The sequence below is a fragment of the Talpa occidentalis genome, unplaced genomic scaffold (genome assembly GCF_014898055.3).
Source record: "Talpa occidentalis isolate TD23 unplaced genomic scaffold, MPIMG_talOcc4v2.1 talOcc4.11, whole genome shotgun sequence".
NCBI classification, from domain to species: domain Eukaryota; kingdom Metazoa; phylum Chordata; class Mammalia; order Eulipotyphla; family Talpidae; genus Talpa; species Talpa occidentalis.
The window spans coordinates 31,300,094-31,312,937 of NW_023601104.1; the positions used below are offsets into that span (position 1 = coordinate 31,300,094).

Below are 12,844 nucleotides of genomic sequence, written 5' to 3' on the forward strand. Positions count from 1 at the left end.
CAGCAGCTAGAATGTGAAAAGTGAAGCCCCAGAAAGGAGAGAGCCACAAAGAGTGATTTTACATTCTTTGTAAAATCTCTGTGCAGACTTCTAGACCCTGAATTACGTGCATGGAGGGCAGATTCCAAGCTGCCAGCTAAAGCTAAAAAGAGAGAACTTTCTGAGTTTGGAATTTGAGTGTAGCAAAGTTAAAGTGGCTGCTAAAACAAATAATACTCTCTAGAGGAATACAACAGAATTCAGTTCTCTACAGTTCATAATGCCAAGAACACAATTTGGAACTACTAGCTATCTAAAGGAACTACAAAATATTATCTACATAAGAGAAAAGGCAATGAGGGGAGACCAACCCTAAGATGACCCAGATGTTGGAATTAGCAGACAAAGGTTTCTGAAGCTGTTATAGATATACTCTGTGTCTCCCAGAAAATTAACAAAACCTCAAAGAAGGACTTCGGCTTTTCAGCAGAGTGAGTTTCCCTCATTGCCACATACCATGATCCCTGCATTCACACCAAAGAGGGACTGGGTCACAAGAGCAAAAGAAATCTGGGACCAACTCACATGCTCAGCAACTAGAAAACAAGCCTATCAGGCAGCCTCTCCCTCACTCCCTTACTTACCCTTCATGTGCTGGCTTTTCACCCCTCAAATAATAAAAACATCTTGCTTGTATCTAATACCTCACAGTTCTCTTCATTTTATCCCTTGCCTTTCAAAGTACTTGCACATCCCTGACTTTAGTGGACCCTACAAGTAGGTAGGGTGAGGATTATTGGGAATCCCCAAGTAAAGTGGCTTGCCCAGGATCATCCAACAAAACTGACTCTCTTTCCTTCCTCTCTTTCTCTCTGACATGAGGGCATGTCATAGTTTGCAGACTATGTCACAGGACTGCAGACAAGTGAGTAGGATTCCCAAGCAGTCATTCAGATTGAGTACTTCCTGGCCAAGCCTAAGAGGGTGCTGAGTTCTCCTTGCACCTTATTCTCCAAGCCAGATGACCTGGTATGGGGCTACATCTGCACTCATGAGGACTATCTTAGGTGGTCCCCCCCCCCCAGCATTAGACCCCAAGGCAAGGATTTAAAGACAAGAAATTTATTTGGGAAGCACCAGGAGGGTGGGAGAAAATAAAGGTAGCCAATTCGAGAAGTGCTACTGAGCAAGTTTATATTAAGGGCAACTGGGATTCCATCCTCCTGGGAACCTTTGGGATATAGTACAGAACATGCCTCAGGGGTGCCCTGCTGCACTAAGGGTGAGGAAACTGGGGTATTATCTACCAATTCTCCACCAACCATTGTGAGAGGGATGCTCCCAGGACAGCAATCCTCTAGCACTTTTGTCTGCCCTGCCCTTTAAGCTCCTCTGGCCAGAAGGAAGCCTCAGCAGAGCATTAGGTGCTCAGTGTGAAGGGCAGTACCAGTGGCAGGGGCACAGCCCTGACTACAGCTGCTATGGGGCATTTTACTAACTCACACCAAGGCACACCCCAAAGACCTGGTAACTTTTCCCTGCCCCATCATCTGAGAGAGGTACTCACCGGTGTCTTGTGCACTTGAACCAGTTGAGGATGTCCGTGCATCGTGTGTAGTAGATCTGGTCGAAGGGGTGAGCGTAAGATTCCTGGACAGTCACGGCATAACTGAGAACCAGACAGGAGATGTACGCTATGGTCAGCACTCAGGAGATGAGCTGATGTTTAGGATGGGGTCTCCCACCAGTCAAGTGTCCAGGGGCTCCAACCTCCCTCCACCCTACTAAGCTCCTTCTGCCCTGAACCCCTCAGCATTCAAACCTCTCTGGCTCCAGGGTGGATCCAGGACACACCTCTTACTGCCCTTTAGCCCAGCTCATTGTCTGAAATTCTAGTTCATCTGCTCATTTAGCAGAGAATAAAGGTTTCAGTTTACTCTATATGGCTCTAGAAGGCAGAGTCAGCCCATTTTAAAATACTTTGTTCAGATTTTTATGGTTTTCAAAGTATATGTATAGAAACCGATCTTTGCAGCAACTCAACAAAGTGGTCCCAATTTACAGATGAAGAAGAAACTGAGGCTCCGAGAAAGGCTGCTTGCCTGGGTCCTTCAGCTGGTACCAATAACTGCCCAACACATAGTGCCCTGTGTGAAGTATTTTTTTTTTAATTTTATTTATTTATTTATACAAGCACTGGGTACAGTCAGAAGCGCAGGAGGGTGAGAGAATTCACCAGAGCCAGAGCGGGGAGCAGAGCAGGCAGAGGGACCAAAGTACACTGCTGAGGGGAGCAGAGGGCGGCAGGGGAGGTCTGCGTGCCATGCGGGACCCTCCTCCGGTGGCCGGGGAGCAGCCGGGGATCAAACCAGCGCTGCAGAGGCCGCGGGCAGCCTCGCAACCCAGCGCTCAACTGCTGCGCCACCGGGGAGGCCCTGTATGAACTATTTAATCCCTACACAATCATACAAGGTGAGTAGCATTGCTATATTCATATTACAGATGAGGAAACTGAACATCAGAGAGGACAAGAGACATCGCCAAGATCACCCAGCTACCTTCTGCCCTATTATATCTCTACTATTACTGGGGGCACATTGAGGACATGCCCCCATACTTCTTGACCAAAGTGATTATCTTATCATCCCAACTGTTAGCTGTAAACCTGGACAGGTGGGAAGACCCAGGGAAGCAGATCTCAGTTTTACCAAAACAAGCCTTTCTACCCATCTGCCCCTGGTAGGAGTTCTGTGAAAAGGTAGTCAAGCCAAGATACTGAAGCAGAACTCAGACTTTCTGTGAGCTGGGAGAGGACCCCAGCTGCAATTTCTGGAATTAATTTTTTGTAGATTGGTATTATCCCATGTTTTCCCCCAGAAGGCTCATGACATGGGCCAGATGGCCAGGGCCAGGCTGTAAAAGCCCGTCTGTCTTGCCTGAAGAAACTGTTGGTTCATGTGCAAGGGGGCTGGTCTAGCAGGCTCTCTGCTTTAGAATAAAGGAGCCAGGAGCGGTCAGCCATACTTAGGACTCAGAGTGAAGGGGAAATTCTGTTTTTTGGAAGCATTGAGGCTAGAAGGAGGGTCCTTCATGGGACTCTACTACCTGACATACATCTTCGCAGACACGAACCAAACTCCTCATTTAGCTCCAAGCTTGGGGAAACTGAGGAAGCTGGAGACCCACCCAGGCATCCCCAAAACCCTTTCCAACTCTGGAAATTCCATGTCCTTGTGTTCTAACATATCTACTGAGCATCTCACTTACAGGTAGAAGTGAATGGAGAAGAGTGCATGGGCTTTAGGTCAAATTTGATCCCTATCACTCATTAGCTGCTTGTCCTTCGACATATCATTTAACTCACATAAGTCTCCGTTTCCTCACCTGTAAATCTATGATAAATATTACCAAGGACTTCATTTGGTTAGTGAGGGTTAAGGAGGGTGGTAGGAAGATTAAGATAATACATTTAATATGCTTAACAGGTACACAATAAATGTTTAATAGATTCTGGCAATTATATGACTGGCAATGATTTGCCCCACATGCTAGGCACTGAGGGACATTACCTCCCTGACCATGGTAAGGGAGTGGGGAGCAAGACCCACAGGCCAAAGGGACTCCCTGCTTTGTTATGCACTCAGGATCATAGACACTCCTTCCAGCACTGATGGGGACAGTGGGTGCCCAGAGAAAAGACACAACTTAACAGAGAAGGAGGGGAGGGTATCACGGGTCAGACCTCGCTCTGTGAGTGTGTCCTGAGCTGAGCCAGACTGGCAACCACACCTTGAACCAACTCCAAGTCTCCGAGGCGAAGTACGTGCCCCTGGTTTCATGGCTGGGTGGTTTAACATGCTCATTTGCCAACATGCTAATAGGGGCCAGATTAATCTTGCAGAGCCAGGCTTTACTAGCCAGGAGAGGTCTTCCCACTGGGTTTTAGGGTGGAGGGGCATAATTAACAAGGAACCCTCCAGAAGCACTAATCCAGTTTGGAAAATTCTCCCTAAGTGGTCTCTGGGGACCCGAGAGTGTTTCTGGAATGATACCCACTAGATCCATCCTCAAGTAACTGGCAATGCAGCTCAGTTGGAAAAGCCTAGAAGGAGGTGCCCTGGTGGCACAGGGCATCACAGCAAGACCTCCTCCCTGGCTAGAGAAGCCTGGGGTTGCCACCTACTTTCAGCTGTCAGGGACACTCCTTGTCTTTCCGTCTAAGCTCTAACCTTGACCAATAGCCCAATTAGCCTGAAATGCCAGCTCAGGGAAGGCTTGGTCAGAGTATTTTCACATTCCAAATTTACTCATGTTGGGCAGGTTTCAAAAGTTTGCTGTGAGGTCTAACTGACCCACTGGTACAAAGGAACTCAGAGAAAAGGGAAGACAGGGTGGGTCCTGTCATCAGAGAAGGCTCCCTGGAAGAAAGGGACCTGGAAATGCAGATGTGAGCAAAGGAGGCATCCCAGAGCCTGGGATACATCACAGGTACCCAGATACACAAGAAGGGGTTGCAGGAGTCTGCAAGCCAGAGATTAATCTAACGTGAAATTCCACCTCCTATCTCTCTCATCCACTGGGAAATAAAGATTTAAACTCACCAAAGCCAAAAGGGCCAAAAGGCCTGAGAACCTCAGAATCACATGGAAAACTTATGAAAAATGCATATTCCTAGGCTGTACCCAGACCAATAAAGTCAGCGTCTCAGGGGAGAAGATACAGGAGACTCTGTTTTCGATATGCAGCCCCAGTGAGCCTGGTGCGCATCAAGTCTGCGGTAGTCAGTTCCTGCAAAGTCAGAATCATCAACAAGAAAAGACAATGGAAGAACTTTATGGCTCTCAAAGCACTTTCATGAAGCTAGTATCCTCATCCTCCAACTGTGTGGCAGGACTAATTATTCTCCCCGACTTGATAGAGGTGGAAAGTAGGCTCAGAATGGTTCAGAAACTCCAAAGTCCCACAGCTAGCAGGTGGAAAAATCGAGAGTAGAATAAACCATGAAGTCAATGTCTTCTCAGCACAGATCTTGTGCACACGGCAACACTGCCTTCTGCTCTAGCCTGTCCTCTGCTGGGGCCCCACAGAGTGCTCACTGGAGACCACACCAGCACCTCCAGGGCTCTGGGTGAGGTGTCTGTCCCTGTCTTGGGGCTGGGACTTTCACCCTCACAGCACGGAGCAGAGACCATCCCACCTGCCTGTCCTCCTCTACCTTCCACTTCCCCCATGGGGCCCTCATCTTAATTTTATTCATTTGATTTATTAACATCTAAGTGGCAGAGTCATCCTGGTCAGCATGGCCAATCAATTCCAAGGTTTAATTCGGTTTTTCCTGATTGGGTCTCTGGTCACTGTCTTTGTGCTCACCAAAATCAATACTTTAACCTTGTGCTTCAAAGTCAGGCCAGGCCCTGCAGACGGTCCCCCTGGACCTAGTGCCGCAGCCAGAATGCAGCCAGCTCTTCTGCCACAGCCCTGGCTGCACAGCCCTGGTAGTATCCCCATACCTCCACCAGATGGGAAGCAGCAGAGCTCTGTCACCCATTTGGAGAGGTTGCTGGCCACCCCACAGCCCAGCTGCCGTGCTGTTACGAGTGCTGGGAGACCAGGAAAGGCATGGAAGCATCAGAGATCATCACATCTGGACCAGTCACTGAGCCCTACCTGGCTGAGGATGGGCATGGTGTCCCCGGGTCTCTACTTCCTCATCTGTAAAATGACTGTGAACACGGGAGGGCCACGAGTGCATTGTCAGCTACCAGACAGCATCATTTAAGTTGCCTGTCACTCAACCCTTCCACCCTGACTTCCCACAGCTCTGCGTCTCAGATGGAATTTATACTGCGTGACCCTGTCTTTTGATAACTGTGCTCTCTCCCCGGCTGGCCAGAAGGCCCAAGGTGGACACATCTGGACCTCCACTCTGCTTTTGTCCCTACATTGTCACACCCAGGGTGAGGCGTCCTGGGAGTGCCTGGCCCTCTGAGGTCACATCTTACCTCTCCCAGTGGCTGCACACGTTGGGGTCCTCAGGATTCAGGGAGAGGGCGGTATGCAGGAAGGAGGAGACCAGGAGCCCCGTCACGGAGAGTGCCATCCCGGGGCCTGTGTGGGAGAACAAAGGAGGCAGCGTCATCAATCAGGCTGTTTTCTGAGGCATCTGTTTGGTGCTGAGAATTCTCACACACGAAGTGGCAGAACAGACTTGCTAAGCAGACTAAGGTTCCCGTCATTGTCGGGTAATGAGCATTTGATATTTTACACTTGCAGGTTTTGACTAACACAGTAACACTTCACCAGTTTTGAGTAACCAGGGAGTGGGAAGCCTGAGTCAGGGAAAAGTTGAAATTCAAGGGCAGGGTTTTAGAAAGTGTTTTGGCTATGGAACACTTTGTGAATGTAATGCAAGATAGATACTCCTCCCTGCTGAAATGCCCACACACACAAAACACTTGGCTTTAATTTCAGGGTATCCTCAGACTCCTGAGTCTATCCTTGGACCAAGAACCCCTGATTTCAACTCCTTTAAAGGCAAGGCCCTCCCTCTCCCTCAGTTCCCTTCTCCCTCAGCTCTGATACGCTTGCCAGTACTCCTTCCCTCTCTACTACCTCCTGCCACAAAGAGAAAAAGGTGCCCTTGGAGGAGCTGAGCTGAGACAGCTCTTCTAGGCAGCTGGACAAGCAAACTACCCAGAAGACTAGACCTAACCTCTTTTGCTCACATGGGATGGTGACCACTGGTACCCAGAGGGATGCCAGTCACCACCCATCTTGCACACTGTGGAATGGAGAGCTTAGGCAACCTGGAAAAGCTTTAAAGAAGCAGCTTATAGAGTTTTAACCAGGCCCCCTTGGTAGGTGTTAAGTGTACCTACCCCAACCCTCCTTGATCCCTTAAACTGCGGATTCTCTGACCAAGGGATCCTCGTGGAGGCAGAGAACCATTAAGGTGAGAGTGGCTGAAATGACCTGGCCTCCATCCTCCTTACTGGCATTACAGGACTCCAGGTCTTATAGCCTTAGAGAACTAAGACTCCCACATGGTGGGGATGCAGAGGACCCCAGAGCCACCTCCAGGGGAGCTGGACTTTATAAGTACCCAAACATAGTTTATAGCCTAAAGGAACACTCTGACTCGGAAAGTTAGCACTATTTCTCCTATGCACATGGATGCTACTGTGATTTACTTGAAAGCTTTATTGGGGGCAGAGATGGTACAGGAAATATTTTGACATGGGAAAGGGGTCCCTGGGCTTGAAATAGTTGAGGATCTAGTCCACTGGTCCCCTGTTTACAAATGAGGAGGCATTCAGCCTTCTTGGGGGACAGAGAAGAGTGGCATGGATATTGAGCACTCATTTGAGTCCAGACGGGAGCTTAACTGAGCTCCTGTCTCCATAAAAGGTTAAACACTCTCCTCCCCACCCCCTATAATTTCCTTGTTAAGCTTTCCTAGCAGTTCCTTAAAAGACAAACAAATTGTCACAAATTTTGTATAACCATGGGGGTCCAAATTAATGATTAATGAAGTTTTTCTCTCTATTTAGGATCCAAAAATAACCTGGCTAAATGTACTATGAAAATAGGTTAGGAAAGAGAAGAGTGATTCTAGTATTTCTGCTCAATTTTCAGAGTCCAGGAATATGCAAACCACAGCTGCTCACCCCATAACCCCCTCCCACCCTCCCCCGCCCTGCCACCCCCAGTCCTCGGAGACCTAATCAGTACCTCTAAGGAGAGCCCTGCACAAGCTGGAGTCCATACAAAAAGGACAAGAAAGAACCTGCCCCGGACATGGGATTGAGTTTTGAGGAGAGGACCAGCAATGTCTTTCAGATGGGCTTTGGACTGATCAGACATCACACAAATCAAATAGAAATAAGCAAAGGGGCACAGTGCTTGAAAGGGTCGCAGTCTGAATGCCAAGTGAAGAGAACGCCTCATCTTGGTTCTCTCCATGGCTCCATCTCAACTTTGATGGCTCCTGTAACCTCCAGCATCCTTCGAGAGGACTCCCTGGCCTCATCTTCAACCTTAGGAAGCTTAGAATATCAAGAATAAAGAGATTGTTCCTCTGGCCCCTTTTGACCCCTGGTGACAGGAAAGGGGTAAGGGAGGGAGGTAACTTGGCTCATGCCTATCCCCTTACCCTCAATACCCTTCTTCCTGACTCTGAGGTCCAGGTCAGGTTCCCAGCCCCCTTGTCTGCCAGCAGGGCTTAGCACCTGTGTGTGTGGGCAGGCACTACTCAGGCAGCATATACCTGGGCCCCACGGTGCAGCTCCCACCCCCGCTCTTCCTGCACTGTCAGCTTTCCAACATGTTTACATTATCTTTCTGATGTGTCTGTAAATGCCTTGGAGATAGGGTCAAGTTCCAGACAGAGCTAGTCAGTTCCTTCTAGTGTCAGGAGCTGACTTTAGAAAGTATTTCTACTTGTCTCACACACTTCACTTTGGCAGCCTGAAGAGCAGCCAGAAAAGGGCTGTCCCCACGTGGGACAACTCATTGCCATTAACTCTAATGGGGCTTCCCCAGGCTCTCTCTCAGGGGGTGGACCCCAAAGACGCAGGCTTATGAGATGACTGAGGGAAAATCAATCCTGCTGCAGTGGTTATTAGGCTGACTCCATTCCGAGTGACAGAGGTTAACCTATTGGGCACCATCTGATTTAGGGCATTAATTATTAAATAAGAAAATGCCCCTGGTTTCACTTCGGAGGAAGAGAACATGGAAATAGATCAGCCAGTTCGCTTCCCTCTTGTCCACGCTCCCTGCATATTAAGAAGCAGGGGGAGGAAGTGAAGTTCCAGAGGTGGAGACATTTCTTTCCCATGTGGGCTTTACCCCTGAAGAACTAGATAGCAGGATAAGGGAAGAGAAAGTGGCCGGGCGGTAAGGCACACATCTGTTCACAAGTGTAGTCAGTCCACACACCTGCACAGCCTGACCCAATGGCCTGAGTACCCCTGGAGCACCATCTGCCCCCACCCCCACAACCCCTCCGAGGCTGCAGCACAAGCAGTGAGTCAGATGCAGTCTATTCGAGGAAACTAAAGCAGCAAGTGGTAAAGTCCCACTGGAGAGTGGGGAGCATTGGAAACTTGGTGGTATGGATGGGACTTAGAATGGACAAAATGTGGAAAGGTAGAGGGCAAAGAAAGGGCATTGAGGAACAGTCCCCCGCCCCCCAAGCAAGCACATGAGGCAGTGAGGTGGGCAAAGTGAGGACCTTCCGGAGGCGTTTCCCAAAACCGGGTTCTATGAAACACTAGTCTCATGATGTATTGATAGAAATCCACTAGACAGAGGTTTCCATGAGTGAAGCCCAGTAGCTGTGACACACTATGTCCTCATCTTAAATATGCAGTGTTATCTTAGTGTATGTTAGGCTCTGAGATGTCCTGAAGAGGCATGTTTTACCCATTTTTCTTCTTTCTTACCCAGTGCTTCCCACTCTAGGAGCAGGGGTCCTCAGGATATCAGTCTGGGAAACTCTGCTCCCCTCCTTCCAGGGGAAGTCTCAAGGAAAGCTTGGGCCTGTGTAGGGTAAGGAAAAATGTCAGGCTTTTCTGCCCTCCCGCCATCAGTATGGATGATGGATCCTTGCGGTCCTGAATGCATGCCTGATGGCGGGTACCTGGAGTAGGGCATGGGCATAGGTAGATGGGATTCACCTGGGCTAAGACTGGGCTTTTAAGGGTGGAGTCATGAGGACGCCAGTAGAAGCCAAAAGAGAAACCAAGAATGAGCAGAAGCCAAAAGAAGAGAAGCAGAGAGAACACCAGAGAGCCCAGATAGAGTGAAGGCTTACTGGGGGCTGGGAGGCCTGCCAGGCTCCCGGCCCCCCAGAACCCCTTCCTGCTGTGTACCAGGTAAATCCCAACAAAGACCTGCAAAAAACCACTGAGGACTCTGACTCCTCCTTTACCCGGTCTGCTGGATCAGAAAACCTGCACCGTGTCTATTCCTGCCCCCTACAGCCTGTCAATCTGCATCTTCAGGATTTGTATTCGCTTATTTATTCTAACATTTGAGGGGCTTCTGTGCTTGGCATGGGATGTTAAGGGAATCTGCAGTGGGTATTAAGAGACACTGACATCATGGCGAAGGATCCCTTCTCCTTGCTGGCTGAGCAGAGCTTAGAGTGGGGCATCCTCCAGGGAGCTTGTCCATTGTGGGCCCTTCCGCCACCTGTGGAGTCCAGCCTACCTGATGGCAGCACACACCTGGCCAGACACCAGCTGCTCATATTAGGCAAGACTTAAAAAAAAAAAAAAAAAAAACAGGGCAGAGGGCAGACAAACAGATGGCCTCTGCCCTGGTATCAGTTGTTATGACCTCACAATCCATCTGCACAAAAATCCTCTCCCACCTGCTTTGTTTCCACCACCTGCCACGTTCTCCTATTTGAGCCAAAAATCTTGAACACTGGAACTTGGTCTGTATACCTAGAACCTGCTATCTGTCTATCCCAGTCTCTTCCAGGGAGCCCTTCCTACTCAACAAATTTGCCCTGGAGGCAGGGATGGAGGTAGTTAGTTCCTGGGAGGCTTCCACTCACACAACACTGAAGGAATGGATTGGCAGTGGCTGCTTGAAATGCACTACTGAGAGACTGGGCTGAGTGAGAAAGCATGGCAGGATTGATTAGTAATGTCCGTCATGGGCACTGGATAGGAGAGAGATGGACACGCAGATGTCATGCATTGCCTCTGACCCGCATCGCTGGACAGTTGTTACTAACTTGGGAAACTGCCCTCTCTTAAATAAAACATGTAGATGTGGCCTCAGCGCTGCCATCTGGTCCTCAGAACCTGCACATCGTTTTCCTTCCCTTTGTATCATGTCACTAGAACATGCTTTATGAGGGCAGGACTTCTGGTCTGTTGTGTTCAGTGTTGTCCCCAATACCCAGAGCATCACCTACACATAGAGGAGGTGCAATACACCTTTGTTAATTGATTAATAGCTGTACAAGCAATTGCTTCCTAACCTCTCAGCCATCCCAAGCTCAGAATCAGCCACATTGCTTGTGTCTGGCCTGACAGGAGGACACCAAACACCTGTCCCAACAGCAGGTCACACTGCAGGGGTCATTCCATGCTGTGGTGACATTGCACCATAGAGACACCAATCTGCTGGTGACAGATACAGTGGGGACTCATGACATCCTGAAAGCAATTCAGACTCTTGACTGGTCCACCCATCAGCATGGGGGTCTGTCTCCTCCAGAAACCGGCACAAGGCAGGCATTGAAGTCCAATCAATAGCTCAAACTGCAATTGGGGACTGACTGGTGTTCCAAGCATCTCATGAAAAGGCGCTTTCAGGCTCAGAAGCAGCATAAGCAAGCCCCAACCTGGGACTGATAAAGAAAACGCCTCACATACCTCCCAGCATGTGGGTGTAAAGAGAGAGATTTCTATCTTCTATTTATAGAAGATACACACACACACATACACACACACACACACACACACTTTTTTTTTTTTTTTCTGAATAAAACAGAAAAGCCCAGTTTGCATTCAATGGGGCAAATGCCAAGGTTATCATCCCATCTAGCAGACCTTCCCCTTTATCTGCCCACTGCTCTCAGCTGACTCCCAGTCCCCAAGCCCCTCTCTGTTTGCTGGCCTTGCTGGGATCTGATTAGCCGGGAGATGAAAAGAGCAGTGTGATCACCCAGAAATTAAGAGGCTTCACCCTTTGCTTGATGAGGCCTCCAGCAATTCCACCAGGGGCCAGGTTTATGTTGAACACTTTCTAATCTCTCCATACTTAAAAAAAAAAAAGTTGAAAAAAAATAAATCCACATCTCTTAATCTCCAAAAGAGCAGTTCCCTGACTGCAGAAGCGCAGCAAACATTCCCAGCGCCTGTGCAAAGGCTCTGCCAGGTGCCTGCCAATGGGATAAAGCAGAAAGGGTTGGAGGCACCCCCTGAGACATGGTAAATGTCCTCCCTGATTTTGGGCCCCACCATCCTGATAAATTCTGCTTGCCTGGGGAGCCTCAGGCTGCAAATCCTGGAAATAGCACCAGAGAGGTCACAGTGCCCATTAAGCAGGGTCAAAAGACTGTCCTGTCCCCTGTGCCCTCCAGCCCTACCAAGACCTGTTGACCTTGACAGCAGTCAGGCTTCAAGAGAAATCACAGTGCACGTGCATATACACACACACATACACACTTACTCATTCACCGGGGTGGGGAGGCAGGGATGTACAGAAACCAACAAACTAATAAAGTACATGCCCCAGCCCCCATTTGCACAGCCTCTGGGTTCTGAACCCTGAACCCTCCCATTCCCAAGCAGGTAGCAGCTGTACCCCCAGTCTCCAGGCCCTAGAAAGATGAACAGAGAAAACTTATCTGTGTTCTTAGGCCATTCCATTTCCACAAAGCAATTATCTTCATCTTTCCATTTCTTTGCAAATCAGGGCACACTCAGCTAGCCTGGCCAAGCCCGAGGCTTGCCTGCCTCCCCAATCCAGCCCCATCCAGGCCTGCTCTGCTTCCCTTTCCTACCTCCTCCCAGGGCTCCCAGGCACTCAGAGCTGTGGAGTCCCTCCTGCCCTGGCTTTACACCATGGCCTCACCCCAGAAGCCTCCAAAGACAAATAGTCACTTAGGATCATATAGCTCCACTGGATTAGTCCCTATTCCTACCCACTCTGAAAAAAAAAAAAAAAAACATTTCTCAAGCCACAAGTGCCCAGATGGGAAGGGATAGCTGGGAGTCCTGGGAAATCACCCACCATTGGAAGGTCAAGTCTGTCACGGAGTAAGTTGTGAGGATGACAGGAAGCCTAGTGGTATCAGATCTGGCACCAGGGCATACCTGGGAGATTCAACCACCCAACA

The 12,844-nt window shown here is 49.2% G+C and overlaps 1 protein-coding gene across 1 annotated transcript in view; it reads right to left on the bottom strand.

Moving 5' to 3' along the window:
- The window catches only part of MEGF11 (multiple EGF like domains 11), a 330,203-nt gene that overhangs the window by 205,304 nt on the left and 112,055 nt on the right, over positions 1-12,844 (bottom strand). The window contains exons 2-3 of the mRNA XM_037502751.2: positions 5,982-6,087; positions 1,547-1,648 (exon numbers count right to left, since the gene is read on the bottom strand). Of these exons, the coding sequence (XP_037358648.2) occupies positions 1,547-1,648; positions 5,982-6,087 (208 nt within the window). The remainder of the gene's footprint in view (positions 1-1,546; positions 1,649-5,981; positions 6,088-12,844) is intronic.